General features: G+C 36.4%; 1 protein-coding gene across 3 annotated transcripts; it reads right to left on the reverse strand.

Annotated features, from left to right (window-relative positions):
• Nucleotides 1–568: 568 nt before the first annotated feature.
• LOC127646899 (nuclear receptor coactivator 5-like) lies at nt 569–17,546 on the reverse strand. 3 transcript variants are annotated; one of them, XM_052130851.1, is made up of 11 exons: nt 17,400–17,546; nt 11,454–11,716; nt 11,145–11,252; nt 8,858–8,915; nt 7,158–7,367; nt 6,930–7,042; nt 6,606–6,735; nt 6,296–6,495; nt 5,208–5,412; nt 2,484–2,569; nt 569–1,439 (listed from the first exon to the last, which is right to left on the reverse strand). In XM_052130851.1, exons 2-11 carry the CDS (start codon nt 11,614–11,616, stop codon nt 865–867), a joined length of 1,848 nt encoding a protein of 615 aa, XP_051986811.1. In that variant the 5' UTR covers nt 11,617–11,716; nt 17,400–17,546; the 3' UTR covers nt 569–864. The 3 variants fall into 3 exon arrangements, with proteins under 3 accessions (XP_051986811.1, XP_051986812.1, XP_051986813.1); XM_052130852.1 differs by lacking the exon at nt 11,145–11,252; XM_052130853.1 differs by lacking the exons at nt 11,145–11,252; nt 11,454–11,716.
• Between the last annotated feature and the right edge of the window lie 804 nt (nt 17,547–18,350).

Genomic DNA, 18,350 nt, shown 5'->3' on the forward strand with positions numbered 1-18,350 from the left:
CCATGTAGGGTATTGCTATGTGTTTTCAGTTGAATGCGTGCGTGTACAATGATGTACACACTATAGATCTGGGACCATAGACATGGGTGAATGGGTGGTCCTGTAAATATAGCAGAAATAGTGTTGAGGGGATTCTTTTTTTGTGTCAGTGCAAGTTTGATATTTTAAAAAGATACAAATAAAATTAGTATTATATATTGTGTTTCATGGTACATGAAGAAAACAATGTAGTTTTATCTTACATTTCCAGTGCTTTCTATGGCTTCGATTTGTCAGCACAAAATGCAATAAATGACTACCATTTTAACAGTGATTATTCAATCAAATCTTGGTTTATGATTCAAGGCCGGCTCATTAAGATTTCTGCATCCCAGTGTAAACCAATTAGATTGGTCTCATATTAAACTGAAGCAATGGTCAAGTCACAACAGTTGTAAAGTATACAGCTCGCTAGAGGGGGTGATTATAATCAAACAACAAATTAAATTTGGTCAGTCGTATGATTTTCAAAGACAGGAATATAGTGTATGAATCATACTTTCATAGTGACATCAGAGACACAATATCTGTATCTAAAATGAATTTATTAAGTCAGAAGTTAGCTGGTATATACAGTGAACAAATTTGATATAAAACAACAGAAATATTCAAATTCCAAAAGATGCAGCATTACAATCATGCACCGAATAGGTTTCCATCTAACACAAAAAAGGAAAAATAAAACCGTAAAACCAGAAAATTATGACTTCAACTCTGACTTTACAGGAAACACACATCAAGATTTTTTCTTATCATAAATGACAACAGGGGGAAAAAAATATTTATGATAATTCAGAGCAATCACAGTCCTTGTGAGATTTTGTTTCAGTAATGACGAGAATAGTGGGACATGGATGGTGGCCCTTGATCCATCCCCTGCCCTGGCCTAGATGCTTGCCCCGAGCCTCCCATACTGACCAAGTGGTTAATGGGCCCGCTCTGGATGAGCGTATCTAGGGCTTTCTGCACACTGGGGTTATCGAAGTTAATCCCAGTGCCCGAGGTGGCTGACGACCTCGGGGGGCCCGGCAAACGAGGAAGAGGGGGCCTCAGGGAAGTGCGAGGGTTTATCATACCCTGTGGCTGGATGGCGGCTATTTTGGGCATGCCAGTGGCAAGCGAGGACTGGAGCCCGGTGGATTGAGGGCCAAGTTTGGAGGTGTAGGACTGCAGTTGGGGTACTGGAACAGGATTGGCCGCAGAAGTAGCACCGGTGCCGCTGTTGAACATACTTAGGATTTTAGCCTGGAGTTCCTGCTGTTGGTTGGCGGTCGAGACAGGGGTGGGCACAGTGGGTAGGTGGGTATGCATGGAGAGACTTGAATATGTTGGTTGTGCTGAACCAGGCAGAGTCTGGGTTGGCTGAGCGGCCTCATGAGTGGCGGCTGGGGGGAGTGTTCCTAGAGAGGTGGGGTAAAAAAACAAGAGAAAGTTAAGATTTGTATATATATATATATATATATATATATATATATATATATATATATATATATATATATATATATCTCATTTAATTATATTTTTATCTATTATAAAAAAATATAACAGATTTCATAAGGGCCCTACTTAAAAACAGTTAAGCAATGCATCCCAATGCTAAAGGAGTGTTCAATAGCAGATTATCATATATTTGCTGTGGTATCGAAATTGGCAATTTACACCTACGTCAGATGTATTGGGTTTGTTGCGTCATAAACATAAAATGTTTAGGTCACTGTGTCAAGATAAATATAGTTTAATACTCAATCTTTAAACACATCTTGAGATCCCTTAGTTCACATTTGCGCTCCCGAGTGTTTTGAATGCAAGAACGTAACGCATGTTTGTGTTGTTCTGCCTACTGAAGTGTTTCTTCACTGTATAAACTGTGTTGCTCATACAGCTGAAATTTCACTTACTGCCCTCTGGAGTAAACAGGTGGTACTACAAGTTTGCATTACTCCAGAATCTTCCTTATTATGGTCCGTGGGCATGCAATTAATTGCGTAAATGTTTGGTAAACTTAAATCGCACTGAAATAACGTGTTAAATTGACAGCCCTAATTTGTATAGTAAAACCATAACCACAAAATTATGATTTTTAGTACCACAGTTTTTGTTTTCCTGTATTATCACTATGAATATTAAAGTTAAAATATACTGTGGTAAAACCATAGTAAATATATTGCTAGGGAACGCAAAACTATTTCAGCAAAAAAAAACCCTGCTCTATCCATCCTCTAAGGGGCTCCATAAAAAACACTGTTTTTCAAACATGACATAAAAGGTTTTTATAGATGAAAATGCTGGGTATAAGGAAGCAGGTCTCGCGCTAGGGAATCATCTTATATGGTGCTCCTTAATATTAAAAAGTTTGAAAACGCTTGCAATACAGCATTATGTAGCTTGATACACCTAATATACAAAATAAGTACACATCTCTTCCAAATAGTGATGTCACTCACCAGGTTCAGTGCTTCCTCTGAGAAGACGTTCACGTTTATCTCTCAGATAGTCAGTTAGCCTTGCCAACTCTTCTGGAGTCATAAACCTGAGAGATGCAAAGATAATCCACCATATTAATCCCAGTCAGACTGAGCAAGCATACAGATTTATGAATTTGCATTAATAGATATAAAAATAGTACCACCTAAAAATGTAAAAATCTGATCATTCTTTTTTTTCTTCAGTTTTCTAGTGTGGCATTTTTGATGGTTTATGATCTTTTTAACCCGATTAGAAGAACTACAAGTAAGCAGGGTCCAGAATTAACCGATGGCAAGTGCCAAATGTGGTTTAGGGACACCACGCTCATGTACTTGTATGTGTAGAGCCGGTGTTGTGTTAAAGCCAGCTGCTCTAGCAGATTACCACAAGCAGAGCACTAATACACTTCATACAGAATACATATTTATTTATTTAAATAGCAGCCGTTTGCACTTTAATATCACTGAGTCACATAGCAACCGGCTTTTCCGGAGGTGAAAACTTCTGTAGGGCGTCTACAGCATTTACACACTGCTGTCACGCGCACAACCTAAAAGATGTATACTGTGCTGATTAATTATGTAGGAAATATTAAATGAGCATATACTGTCTCTGTGATTATTAGAAGAAATTGATTGGAATATCTGGCTAAGTACAGCATAACTGGTGACATTAACAAGCCTGTAATCATATATTACTCTTAAATTAAAAATATGGACAATCCCTTCACATTATGTAATTTTATGTTCCGAAACGTGGGGCTGAACGTGACAATTCCTGAAATGAACGATTCGCACGGGATTAAAATTACTGAGAAACTCTGGTAATTATTACAATGCCCCACGTCCCCATATAAAACAAATCCTGTTCGATTAGGGCCTAATACTACTACTAACAATAAATCAATAGTAATTTATTATATTTATGCAATATCTTACACCTGTGATGCAGCACTTTATTTGACAAAATTAACTCAAATGTTGTATTTTGGTTAGGTTCTGATTAACACCACCTCATTTGATAAAAATAACAGTATTATGTTGAAAATGAATTGTTCTATTTTCATTTTATTAAAGTATTAATTGAATTAACTTTAGGCAATTTTGATGATAACATTGAAATAAACTGCTGATATGCTGAAAAGAAAAACAGGTATCAGTATCGACGAGTACTGAAAAGGAAGTATCAGTACTCGTTCTAAATAATATTTGGCAAGAGGAAATCCCTAGTTAGCAGTAAATCTCTTTTTAGTGAATCAAAAAGACTTATGAATCAGTTGGAGTTGACTGAATTAATTGACTCAATTCAATTAATAAACCAAGAACTGTTACAGTGTTATTTACTGTTCGTCCATATGACAACATGTAGTTTAAAAACAATATTTAGTTTTGTTGGAATAAGTGAATAATCTGAAAAATTATTCTAAAATGGACTATCTGGCAAATAAATATTTCATAAATAATACAATTCTTTAACCCTTGTGCGTCAATTAAAAAGTTACTCAGAGGTCCTTAGAGGACAAAAATGTCTGCGTCAAAAAACGGACACAATAATATAATATTAATATTATTTTCCACTTTCCATGAGCTAATTTTTTAAAACAACATCAGTCCTGATCATAACTACCAAATATTGATTCATTTTCAGGATTTTAAACCTTTAAATACCAGTTTGTTTACATAATGCCCCTGTTGTTTTTTTTACAAACACAAATTTCTCAATACAAACATTGAAAACACACACTGACATCAATACCAACACACCCACACAATTTTAGCTGCATCATTTATTAAATTGGCCTGTGGTGCTCTATAATACAGCAAACAGAAAATAGGGAAAAAGCTTGTATTTGCTCCATAGGCTAAATATGAGAAAAATGGCACCATCTGGTGGAAAATATAAAAAGATATATATATATATATATATATATATTTTGAAGCCAGGGCTCCAGAATGAAAGCATGATATCACAGAATTCATGATTTTATGCTTTAATGGTACTGGGATCAAATACTGCCGTTTTAATGGGGACATTTATGCCCGCCCAGAAGGTCCCGAGTGCATCTATTTTGTGTACACAGTGTATTATAGATATATTATAGGAACTGAGGTTGCAATTTCAAAGTTCCCCCAAAAAATGCCAACCTTTGGCAAAGTTTATGACAGCCAAAAATCTAGAAAAAACACAAATTTAAGAAAAAAATGTCCCGAAGGTCACACAAGGGTTAAAAAAGCAGTTCACTTTTAAACATGCTTACAGTATTGTTTATTTGTCTGTAAAATACACTTGTAAAATGCAATAAAAATATAAAATACAAATAATAATAATAAAAATGGCTGGTAAATGTTTTCAACTACCAGCCACCTTGGCTAGTGGGCTAAAAAGTTTATACCGGACCCTGCAAGTAAGCCATTCAAATTGATCATTTTTCCAAAGACATGGAAACTCTTGACACTTTTGCAATTTCATTTAGGAGGGCAGAAATTACACTCGTCAATATTTTGTGGAATATTAGAATATTCCCCAGTCTTTTAAATAGGAGTGAGCTAAACTATTTACAAACTCCATTGTATAATTCAGCAAAGCAGTTATTTATGGCATTTTCTAGGAAATGCTCTTGAATAATAGTTGTGGATATTTCTACAGAAACATTACCAAACACTTCTCTAAAAAAAGAAATGGTAAGGTATACGTTGACCCACCTGCCCTCTGACAGCAGTGTGATTGCAGTCAGGACGGAGACCGGGTGTCCCTCTCGGTCAAGCTCCCTCATCAACACGTCATCGGCCATCTTAGCTGCCTTCCTGGCAATCTCGTCTCTTTCTTTGGCACGGTGCTCCGCTTTAAAAGTGTCAAAGTTGTGGCCCACCAGCACCATGGCATCCTGCATAGGCATGTTCCTGTGTTCTGCAGCATAAAGAAATACATGTTTAGTTAAATAGTGTATATTCAAAGTTAAGTGCCATATGTACATCTCTGCGAAGAATGACTAAAATTCAACACTGGATTTGATTGGAGTAGTTTGCAAATATTTAGTGTCCTTTAGTCTCAAATGGTAGCTTCCATCACTTCATAGGAGTCATTTGTTTGGTGAATGTGCGTTTCATGCTGTAGATTCAATAGCGGCGAAACGGTGTTCAGTCATCATTGGCCCAAAATTGCGCATTCAGCAAACATGAACAAAACCCAAATTCATAAAAATAATATGGTTCTGGCATTTCAAATGGAAATGGTTCCAAACAAGGACCAGGGTTTGGTTCCCAAACCTACTTAACATGTATGAGCCAAGTCTTAGCAGAAATCGTAATTTTGTCATTCAGAAACCAATGAGCCCGTTTACATGCATGGTAATATGCTGAAAACTTCCAAAAATCAGCTTATTTAAAAAAAAAAAAAAACCTCATACAAAGCTAGAAAACCGCGTTTACGTGAGATTAGAAACAATCAAGTTAATTTCTGCTCCTGACATTAAACGCTCACTGGATAAGCCGGTAAGAACGTCGGCAAATGTGTTTACATGCATTGCGAAACTGGGGTTACGGGCAAAATCCTACCTGTGTCAGTTTATTCTTATGCCGTTTATGACCGTACAAAGATAAATGAAAGTCGTTAATGCGTTTACATGACCACATACGTTGTCGGCTTATTAAACTTGTTCGACCCTGCGTTCACATGCATGGACACTGTATTTTGACTTCACTATATGCAACGCATAATTTCATTTTAAAAGAAAGGAATATGGCAAGTGAATTAATATCAATGATCAAACTCTTTGTGGAAGATCATATACCTTGTGGGGTTCCAATGAGGATGTTGACCGTACAGGAGCGATGCACCTCGTGCTGCTGCGTGATAATGATGGCAAAGGGCGTACGAGCCCGACTCACATCCTCGAGAGCTTGAGTCAATGAGACTTCTGTATTGAGGAAGATGAGATCTACCACCATACCCTGATCACGAACCTTTCGGCCCACCGTCTCGGCATATTCCCTGCGCAAAAACATGGAGCCAATTTACTGCTTCACTCAAGTTTGTAATATTTGTTATTTCCACTTCATCAGCACTTGGACTTCCATTAAGAACATAGTGAAGAGACTCACTTCTGCAGCTTGTTGACGACTATAACGGAACAGTCCACTGGTCTCTCAGCATCATAGCGCCTCTGAAGCTCTTCGTAATATTGACGATACAAATCATTCCTCCGGCGCTCTTCCGGACGAACACGCTCATCTGCAAATTCACAACCACACACTTAGGTCTCATCATTGGGGTGTTTTGTGAGAACCACTTATATTTCAAACAGCACTGAAGAACTGTCAACAAAACAAAATGGGCCAAGAATTTATGAAGAGCTCCCTAAATAACTTCAAAATAAGATGGACACATCGGTGGCTTTAGACTGGTTGTAAACATCAAACACTAACCCTCTGGCTCTCTCCTGCCATTCCAGGGTTCTCTGTAGCGGTCCGTGTATGGCTCATCCTTTTTCCGATAATAGTCGTACTCTCCGCGGTAATAACGGTCATAACCTTCTTCTCTGTGAAAACATAGAAATGTTGTTCAGATTACGTTTTTGTACAAGGAAAACCTATATACAATATAAACTTTGACAAAGAAAATAAACAAAAACCAACACAGTAAATCTTATGCACCTGTAGTGAGGATCTTTCTCCCTGTTCTCTGACCCCCTGTATCGTTCCTCACCAGGGACTCTAGCATCATGTTCACGAGGTGGACCGGGCCGCGGCTCACGGCTGTGCTCTCTCATTTCTCGGCCATCACGGTGGTCTCTAGAACCTCGTCCGACTGGGGACCGAGACCGTGGACGGGGCTCTCGACTTTCCCCATAACCACTGGCAGGCCTGAACAGACAAAGAGAATATAATCAACACATGCCAACAATAAGACAGAAACAGACCACTTTTTGACCAAAACTTGGGACTAAATTGTAGCATAAAATATGTTATTTTAGTTAAACGCTTTAGACATTTTTACATTACTTAAATGGTACAAATGACACCTTGAACAAATAAAGCATTTGTAAAACAAATAATTTTTTTTCAGGCATTACCAGAGATTTTAATGAGAAAATAACATTTGTGTTTGTATCACTGAGAAAGATCACAACGTAAACAAGGTTTAACGTGCGCCTTGTAAGCCAAACATACAATAGCTCTTACATCGGTGAAACATTGTCAGTGTGTCACCGTTGGCAAAGACCACAGAAATGAGTGAATGAGATCCTACCAGTCGCAAAATTCACGTCACTTCTCTAATACAACAGCAAATCATTTGTTGCAAACTCCAAAACGAATGACATCGCAAACATGCTGAAGATTAGCGATCAGGCAATCGATTTATTAAGTGATGAGTTTATGAAAATATCAGTTTCAGCGTACTGAGGCATCTCCTCCGTTGACTTCCATCCAAACAGAACAGTTACTGGTCTCAGTGTTGGTCGCTGTGCCTTTTTAAGCTAACATGGGCATTAGTGTCAGTTCCGGGAAGTTTCCAAACCCGTAGACAAAGATTTTGCGAAAAATGTACAGCAGGTTCCACATGACAAAAATGCTTCTCCTCATCAGTGCTTTTAGTATTTATTATAACAACATTTTATTTGGCAGTAAAATATTGCAATTTCAGGCCAAACAGTATTTAATTTTTTTTCTATTTTAATTGCTTCCGAGAAAACAACATAGAGCACTTTGTTCCACGCCAATTAAATTATTAGCCGCTCACGAATTCAACTTTTAAAATGGAGAAAATAACGACTGGACCAAAAAGAAATACACTCCAAAAGTAACAACTATTTATTTCCTGACCATACATTTTGATTGTTCAAACCAAAGAGTTTAATAAACTAACTCCAATCGGAGTTTTTTCTTCTTCATATAAATGTTTACATCCCACCCGTGTAAGAATAATTTGCGTCAACGCAGCATAACTATAAAACGTTTTAAAGAACATTAAATTGAGTGTCCCTAAAGACTCCAGCAGGAAGTGTTGATTGACTTTCAGTTGACGATTTTGAAAATAGTGCGTAGCAGGTGAACAGAATGAGTAACACACCATTTAGACAGAGACACAAAGGGAAATGCACTCAAATGACCCTTTCAACTTTATTTCAGTTCATTCTGACAACTAAAAAAAGCGAGAGCAGAATAAAATAAACAGAATAAAACTAAGACCGAAGAGCCTCGAGGAATATAAATTAATCCGATTCCACGCAGCACACAACGACAGTGCTTTAATCGTGCCATTTGGATGGATTCCATTGTTGAAGGAAAAAAACGTTTACCGGAATGTTCGATTGAGGTCATCTTCATTAGCAAGAATTCCAGCGATACTTTACCTGCGTGGAGGGCTCGACCTGGGTTTATTCTGCCGTCTCTCCGCTGCCATATTTACATCTGAAAATAAACCAATCCAAACGTTCAACATAACAATTGACGAAATATTTCAGAACCAAACCCGTTTTTACTGAGGGGATGAATCAACATTCTCCAACTTATGCAAAATAAAAAGTTTTGTCTCAGTATTTCCAAATGACATAAACTGTAGTAAACTAATTAAATACTACATTAAAGAAAGCAGTGAAGGTTGTCTATAAACATGTGCTCAATCATTTAAATAATTGAGATTCCCATCTAGTCTTAATATTAAAGTTAGTCCTAGCCTACCAACATTAATTGGCAATTTGGCAGAAAAATGGCAGAAAATAGGGCTTGAAACTCTTAAAATAAAAATAAAAGTCAAATTCAAATTCAAATAGTCAAACCATTAGAAAATAATTGTCCAACTCAGGACACACTTATTACATGAGCCACTGCTTTTCTATTTATTACCAAAATATGGTTTCCATACAGCTTAAAATCCTGATTTGTAAAATTATTATTTTACAGCAATAAATTACACGGACATAAACATTAAATAAAATGTATCAAATTAAAAAAGCAAAATGGGTAACAGTGTTGCAGATGTATCTTAAATGTACAGATAAAGTTACTGATACATTTACATTCCAATAAAATTGAAAAAAGTTGGATAATTTTTCATACAACGTACAAAAATTGAAGCTTGAAGCAATTTGTTTGTCAACTACAATGAATGTAAAATTTCAGAAAATAATGAGATTTTTCCTTTGTTATGAGATTTTAGACAAGTGAGGTGGGTGAACATCGGATTTGTGGCTTTATTGCATAAAACAAAACACGCCAATTTGTACGCGAATTAGTTTGTGTCAATTTGATTTAACTTCTATTAACATCCCCAAAGATACAACCACAAAGATACACACACAAAATGCTGAGGGGAGATAAAAAGTACTGTAAGCATTTATCATCTCTGACCTTTGGTTTTAATAGATAGATAGATAGATGGATGGATTCACCCAGGGCCGTAACCTCAATAAACATTGAGGGGGACAAGTCCCGCCCAATAATCAGATATAGCCAGATTGTCTGACCCCCCAATAATTGCCAATCAAATCGATGAAGCGGCATGCATCAGCAAGCAGTTCAGGTTAAGAGTGTTAGTGTCATGTAAGATGAAAGTATCCAACTAAACATGTACAATTTTACCACTGTTTTATTATAAAAATGTTGTACCAACCAAAAGTAATTTCTAATGGTACAAACTATTCACCATTTGGTGAAATTTGACGTTTTGAATTGAAAATATGTCATGTAGAGTACGTGATTCGGATGTCATTCATAATTGTGGATGTGAAAACAATAACGGAGTAGTTTTCAGCATATCCGGCTTAAGATAAAGAGCCAATGTGTGTACATTGTAAAGGAATTGAATAAATGTGGTAATCTGGCAGGTGTTTGAAGGAGCTTTTCAGAAAATGATCAATTAAACACAAAGCGTTTAAAGCGAACTGTGATTTCAGGCTTCCATTGAGTTTTTAGGTTGTGACGAAGACAGTCATATTTTCAGTGCAAATATTATTAGGTAATCATTAACAGTCAATTTAAGATTTACTACATTTCTTTAATTCTGAATTTTGTACAGCATCTCTTTAAGGCTCACCTTTTTATAAGAGACAGTTTTATTTTGAGTCTTTCACCTGAAAATGTACTTTTATTCACTTATTTACTAACCCTTATGTTGTTCAAAACGCATATGCTGTTACTTTATCTTGCAACATAAAAATAGATATTTTAAGCAGCTTTATTCCATAGAATAACAGTTTAAAGTGAGCAGGAGCGGTCAAGCTTCATAAAGGACAAAAACTATTAAAGGTTGATATAAAAACATCATAACAGTAGTCCAAATGAGTGGTGCACATTATTCCAAGATTTCTGGGGTCATTGAAAAGCTTGGTGTTGTATGGACTACTTTTATGGTATTTTAATGATACCATTATCCGAGTACCATTATATCTGTGACCTCAACACCCATCATGCCCCGCCCACAAAAAAAGCCCCCCCAATGTTCAAGAAATGGTTACAGCCTTGGATTCACAACAATTAGATATTTTGATTAGACATTAAATATATTTGGATTGGATTTTACATTAATTGTAATTATAAATACATAACATCAAAAGGTATTTCTTTTAAGTTAAATTTGAAAAACATTTGGTGATGTAAACAGGCCCAAATTCTGTGTTCAAGCACTATATCACACCTTACCTAGTTTATAACCTCTATAAATTCGACCGTTATGTCCAGCTTTAGCGGCCTCAGCATCTTCCACTCGTTCAAACTGCACAAATCCGTACCCACGAAACAGGGACAAGGCTGCAAAAAGGAACAATCATTTCCGTTTTATGCACGAAAATGCGGTTTTGTTGGTGGATTGTTGGCCTTAGTGTCCCTTACTTTCTTAAAAACGTGACCAATGTCTGAAGAATTGTAGAGAACACAAATTAAGGAAGCACCGTACAATTCGATATTTTACGAAACCTCTATATTAGTCTTTGATACATGTACGCTACTAACCCTGTATTTTGCCATATGGCCTGAACAGATCCTCCATGTCCTTCTTCGCCATGTGAGCAGTGGGCAAATTTCCGACAAAAATCCTTCGCTCCAGGTCACGGGGGTCATTGCTGTTGGTGCCAAACGATGGTGGCGAACTACTCCGGCTTCTTCTGTGCGACATGCCTCTACGAGCTTTAGGTTCAGCTGCACGGTTAAGGAACGCTTGCAGTTGATTCTAGATACAACACTATTTTGCAGATTAGCTAATTTTCCCCCAAGGTCTTGAAATTGACGATGCATCAACATGGAAGAAAAGAGAAATTCCAAAAGGTAAAATGTCTGGACAAAGTAACTAAACACTGCAGCAGTCGTTTAAGAACTATAAAAGATAAACTTGAGAAGCTTTTCAACAACTAGAATTTCTTTATACAGTTCTGATCACACACACAGTGTTTTGCTACCTCATAGCTAAAATAATAACAGAAGAACATTGTGCGTATTGATAATTTAGCTACACTATATTTAAAAAAATATTAAATTGGCTTAGAGAGCCAAATCTTACTCCAAGATTTTTTTAAGCTGATATTGACTCCCATCTTAAGCCCAAAGTATACTTAAGGTTTGCAAACTCTATGCGTCTGGTGTTAGGGCTGAAACAACGAATGGATAAAATCTATTATTATCGCTAATATAAATCATAAACAAATTTCATTATCAAATAGTTGGAAAAATAAAGTGAGCACGGAGAAGCTCCATCGGTGATGTCACTTTACAGCCCGGTGAAAAATGTGTTGCATGACGAAACTCATTTGAAAAACAACGGAGACAAGGTGACGAGGAAAAATCACCACCTAAGTTGTTCAGCGCACGAGAGCACTTTCTAAACGCTTCAAAGGAGATCATAATAAGCATACAGTTTAATGTGGAGCGGTTGCTGCATCATGTGTGTTGAAAGATTGATTGTGCTGTTTGATTCGCTGAAGAGTTGTTTCTCTCCAGCACGACTTAAATTTTTATTGCTATTTTCCGTTTAATTATATGTACATGTTATGAATTCAAAATCAGGCGTGTATTTCCACATATTTTGCAAAACTTTGTTTATAGGCTTCCATATGAGAGTCTCCATTAAACTTCACCGAGCATGCGCACAGTCGCATCAAACCGATCGCAATGGATAAATGGAGCGCAATCACTTTGATTAAACTCGTGCAACTTCATATCGTGCTTTCAGTTCAATGTAATCAATTGTGCAGCTTTCAATGATGTCACACTGATGTCTCAGGTCAAAGTGTGCGTTTAAATTGTTATAGATCGTTTCTCATCATCCAAGCGCATGTAATACAATATACACCGGGATGAGACTTTTCAGCACGAGAGTGAATCTGCACTGCGTTTACAGATGATTGTACTATATTAAACTGTATGTAATGCTGAACATAATGTATAATAATGCTAAGGGCCCTGATAATGTAATATCTGATTTCACATGTAAACTTACACCATGGCAAACATTATTTTACTATATAAAAGCACATTTTTGGAAAGAATAGTTTAGAAAAATGAAATCAGTGACAATACTATTTTAAAACCTATATTAATAATTTAAAATACTTAAAATGTATGTATTCAGTGACAGCACAAACATATGTAACAATTATACATTTTTAGCTTGGCAGAATTATTAATATTTCTATTCTGGTGTCACCACTAACCTCTGCTGGACTGATTTTTAGTGCCACTTCATCCCCAATGGATCATTTTACTCTAATTACTTTTTGATCTACAAAGTTTTACAAATAATGAAAGGAGTTGTTTTGCGTTTTGCATTTGTCCTGAATGTAATAATAATTTCAAACTTAATTTATCATGATTCAGGCTTTGTTCAAAGTTTTGAGTATAGAATAATGATGAGTTCAGTACTGTAAATCGAACCATATCCTTACAGACTGTAAAAATATATATATATATTTTATTTTAATAAAAGGAAATAAAATGTCACTTTTTAATCGTTAGTTGCAGCCCTAGTCTGTGTACAGATGAAATGCTGTAAATGGTCAATTGCAGAGTGTTTGAACACTATACGCATGCGGCCCGATTTTTCTAATGTCCCATCCTCTGAACGCGCATGTAAGCACGTGCACCTGGAATTAATTGCACTAATAAAAGTGTCCTCAAGGTGGTAACACTCACCGTTGGGCCGTTGCTTCACACGTGCAATAAAAGACTATGTGCATGCTGGTGAACAACAGGAGACTAAGGTGGAAACAAGAACAGTGGATGTGCACGTCAAGAAATGCTGAGTGTTCGACTGTACGCATACGGTAAGTGTTCAAGTATACTTTGGGCTTCAGCCATTGGAGTAGTCCGTAACGTTCTCGAACATGTTCTCTTCACAATGTGCTTTATAATGAAGCAGTTTTTCCCTGTTCTTAATGAAATTTTGTAGGTAAAGACAAAGAAAATAAACTGTTAGGAAAAATCAAGAATTCATCTCAATCATGTGTTCCCAGGGTACAGATTTCCACTGAATGTATTTGTTGTTGTTGCTGAAGATAACGATAAAACGTTTGATTGCTGCCCACCAAATACACCTGAAAAAGTAGTTATGGTTTATGGGGATAAATAGAAAATGCTCCCCAAAAATTCCTTGAACATTTTCTCGGACCACGACAATATTTGTCATCAATTAATGGATGAAAGCTAATGATGAAAAGAAACCAAGTACAGACAGATGTAGTTCAGGCGACCATACTGATACAATATATGGTGCTTTATTCCACGTTTAAAATAAAAATGTTTAAACGAATGTATGCTAAGGTCCAAAGACGCTTGGAGAAAATGATGAACGATGTTCAGTCAATGAAAATTTTGCCCATCGTGACTCATTAAATGTCCAACAAGAGTCAAGAATTGAGCCTTGAAAGGGTAAGCCGAAGGGTATTTATTCACTATTTTGACAACGCGACACCCACACCGACGAAACAGCCGCAGTTACTCTTGACACACGCCTTAATTTGCATGTTTCAAGAATGGTAGTTGGAGACGACCAGGTCACCACTGTTGTAGACTTTGCGCCCCACTTAGGTTTCGCCATCTGCGAATCCGAAGAGATTCTATTAAGTCGCAAAAAATGGCCAATGAGTTCCTTATGCTAATACTACAAAACCACTGACACTTTCTGCCCATTTTCAATGGCTACCACGTAAATATCTAACAGTTTGCAAATACTGACCCTGGAGAGTGAAACAGTGTTTTTAGCATCAAAGTCTTGTATCACAAATATATTGTACTAGGCTATGCAATTATAAGTTACTAGAACATTATTATGTAATCGTATGTGGTATGCCTACTATTTATGTACTGTACTCCTAAATTATAAAAAGTCAGAAAAAAGTGATGCCAATAGGACTGGGTAAAAATACATTTTTTCCGATGCATAGCGATCTCGATATCAATTCTTAAATCCCAAGATCAATATTTTATGCACAAATGTACAACTCGAGTAAATAATTTTCCAATTCTCCACCAAATTTTGCGACTAAAAATGTCTGATTAGCCACTAGCTCAAGGCTATTTAACTTCATTGACAGGAGATCAGTCATCCGTGAGGAGCTCGGAGTAGAGCCAGGCTGCTCCTTTGAGTAGAAAGGAGTAAGTTGAGGTGGTTTGGGCATCTGGTAAGGATGCGCCCTGTCCACCTCCCTAGGGAGGTGTTTCAGGCACGTCCAGCTGGTAGGAGGCCTCAGGGAAGACCCAGGATTAGGTGGAGAGATTACATCTCCACACTGGCCTGGGAACGCCTCGGGGTCCCCCAGTCAGAGCTGGTTAATGTGGATCGGGATAGGGACGTTTGGGGCCCCCTGCTGGAGCAGCTGCCCCTGCGACCCGACTTCGGATAAGCGGTTGAAGATGGATGGATTGAACTGACGATTTTCTTAAAGAGACGGTACCGATTTTAGCTTGTGTTCTACAAATCAATGTAGCCTAAATACTTATAAATAGTAAAAAAAAATGATGCATTACACGTCACAAAATATATCAAAGAAAAAAAACATATTTGCTAATTTTTTTAAATCTTAACTGACCAATAATGAAAAACGATGAAAATATAATTTGTAAAGTACCAGGTTAAAATGCTCCCTGTATAATTTACAGAATTAGCTGTGAGACCATTTATTTACTATGTAAGGAAAATGGACATATCAGAAATATATCCATATAAATCGAGAGCTTGAGAAATGGAATCAAATCGGGAAAACTGTATCAATACCCAGCCCAAGATAATAAAGTCAGTTTAATAGAACAACAAAATCCTGAATATGACAATAGTGGAAGTTCATATTGTGCACTGTTTTAAAAGGACTTTAACCCTTGTGCATCAATTTAAAAGTTACTCAGAGGTCCTTAGATGACAAAAATGTCCACGTCAATAAACTGCCATAATAATATTACATTTTAATAGTATTTTCCACTTGCAATGAGTTAATTTTTTTTAACCAACAACATCAGTCCTGATCATAACTACCAAATATTCATGAATTTTCAGGATTTTAACCCTTTAAATGCCAGTTTGTTCACATAATGCCACTGTTGTTGTTTTTACACACACACAAATGTCTCAAACACATTCAAAACAAACTTTGACATACATTCAAACACACACACAATTTTATCTGCATCATTTATTAAATTGGTCTGCAGTGCTCTATAATAAGGCAAACAGAAAATAGGTAAAAAGCATGTATTTGCTCCACAGGCCAAACATGGCGTCATCTGGTGGAAAATATACAAAATTTTCATATTGAAGCCAGGGCTCCTGAATGAAGGCATAATATCACAGAATTCATGATTTTATGCTTTAATGGCACGGTGATCAAATATGGCAGTTTTAATGGGGACATTTTTGTCCTTAAGGTCCTGAGTGTAACTATTTTGTGTACACATGAAAATGTATGCCGTTAGGATTAACAAAGCCAAAATGATCGAAAAAAACAAAAATGTCCCGAAGGTCGCACAAGGGTTAAAGCAAATGAGACATCCTAAATACAAAAAAGAAATGCAACTTTTGACTTAAAATAATAAAAAGCCACTACAGTTGCATGCCTTAATGCAGTACAACTCATTGACTACCTATAATTACTGACAATTATTTCCGAGTTTATGACATTAAAAAAGCCAAAGAATATGTGCAGCAATTGCACCTCTCCTCATTGTCTCACGAGGGTCAAAACAAAACCGGACTAATACTACGTTAAAAAAAAAAAATAATAATATATTATGCAGTGTGTGTGTGTGTGTATGTATATATATATATATATATATATATATATATATATACATACACACACACACACACACACACACTGCAATACACGGTCCATCAACCCCCCATTGTCAGGTTTTTCTATAAAATAAAACTACTATAATCATCAGGTAGAGCCAATGAAAATGGGCAGAATGGGAAAGAGGGATTGTACGAAGCATCGACAGCCATTTTGTAAGAGAACAGTGACGCCACATGGCGACAGATTACCTTTAAGAAAATGCGAAAATGGTACTGCGAACGACAAAAGACCTATTAATCCTATGAGAAATGCATCTGGTTTATATATCATTTCCATATTAAGGCTGTTGTGAGAAACCGCGCACATGTCGGCCAGTCCAGGAATCAAACACGCGCCATGTTGCACAATAAAGCCGCACAGATAAACCGCTTACTTGAGCTCGCGCTGCGATGATTTTACGCGGCGAAGCGCGTTCGAGTTGGAGGCATCGACTTCTTAATCTTATATTTTATTCGTCTAAGCAGGACTACTTTCAGTTTCTCTTAAATCCGTACAAAAGAAACATATTGTACTCCACTAGTCCGTTTTGACTAGTCCATTAGCTTGCATTTATACCAATACACGCTGCAGAATATAAAATTCCAAGAGGAGTTTTTTCGGATCATCGACGCAGTCTTACCGTTACAATGGGAAGCTGGAAAAGATCCGCTTTAATTCTGCACCGTCTTGTTTGAGGTAATTTGGCCGAATAATTTAAGAAAACGACTCACTGCAACAATAAAAAGCCGCAATCTTGCCCGATCCTGTGCGGAACTACGTGTTGCTTAGAAACAGTATGGGAGGGGAATATTTTCAAAATAAAAGTCCTATTCAGATATTTAAAAAATAATAATGGCGTGTTTCCTGAAATGTTAACTTACTTCCTCATAATGTTAAAATAATTTAATAATAATATAACATCATCATAATTATATATTAAAGGTATATTTAATAGCATATTTATAAATTAAGGAATTTAATATAATATTATGAAGTGTTTTCTGAATACAGCTTTTCCTCGTGATGTTAACCCACATTTAAAAATGTTAACATAGTTGAATATATTATAATACATATTATTTACCTGTAATTATATATTTTTTATATTATGAGATTAAGCAAGTAGTATTCGGCTGGTCATGTGATTCTAACATGGAAGCCCCCATGTGCGGACCCTCTCTATGTAGAATAAAACAGCTTTTATAAGATTACTGATATGACTGGAGTCTTCATTTTAATGTAATGTGGTCATGATTTCCTACATATATTGCAAAATTACAATTCATATCTTTAGGAGTTAAACTTTTTTAATGAGGAAAAACTTACTGACTAACTTTAACTTTTACTTCCTTTACCTCATCATTTTTTTTAATTATGCCCCCACTTCTTTCGAATTCACCAATCTTTCTCCTATGAATTGTCTAACATGAAAAAAATTGCATAATTGCAAAATAAATAAATACATTTAATTAGCAAAAGTGTATAGCGCCTTTATTGACCCAAGATATGTAATAGAGATACTTATTTCCACTTCTATAAATTATATTATTTCATTTAAATTCAAGTTTACTATCACAGGGCATCTATTTCT

Source organism: Xyrauchen texanus, chromosome 7 (assembly GCF_025860055.1).
Source record: "Xyrauchen texanus isolate HMW12.3.18 chromosome 7, RBS_HiC_50CHRs, whole genome shotgun sequence".
Classification (NCBI taxonomy): domain Eukaryota; kingdom Metazoa; phylum Chordata; class Actinopteri; order Cypriniformes; family Catostomidae; genus Xyrauchen; species Xyrauchen texanus.

What these genes read in the sequence shown, in the direction of transcription:
- LOC127646899 (XM_052130851.1), bottom strand. Translation starts at nt 11,616, where the DNA reads ATGTCGCACAGAAGAAGCCGGAGTAGTTCGCCACCATCGTTTGGCACC. An exon ending in GCCATATGGCAAAATACAGG is followed by an intron (nt 11,253 to 11,453) that starts GTTAGTAGCGTA and finishes TCCTTTTTGCAG; the next exon opens with CCTTGTCCCTGTTTCGTGGG. An exon ending in CAGAGGAAGCACTGAACCTG is followed by an intron (nt 1,440 to 2,483) that starts GTGAGTGACATC and finishes CCACCTCTCTAG; the next exon opens with GAACACTCCCCCCAGCCGCC.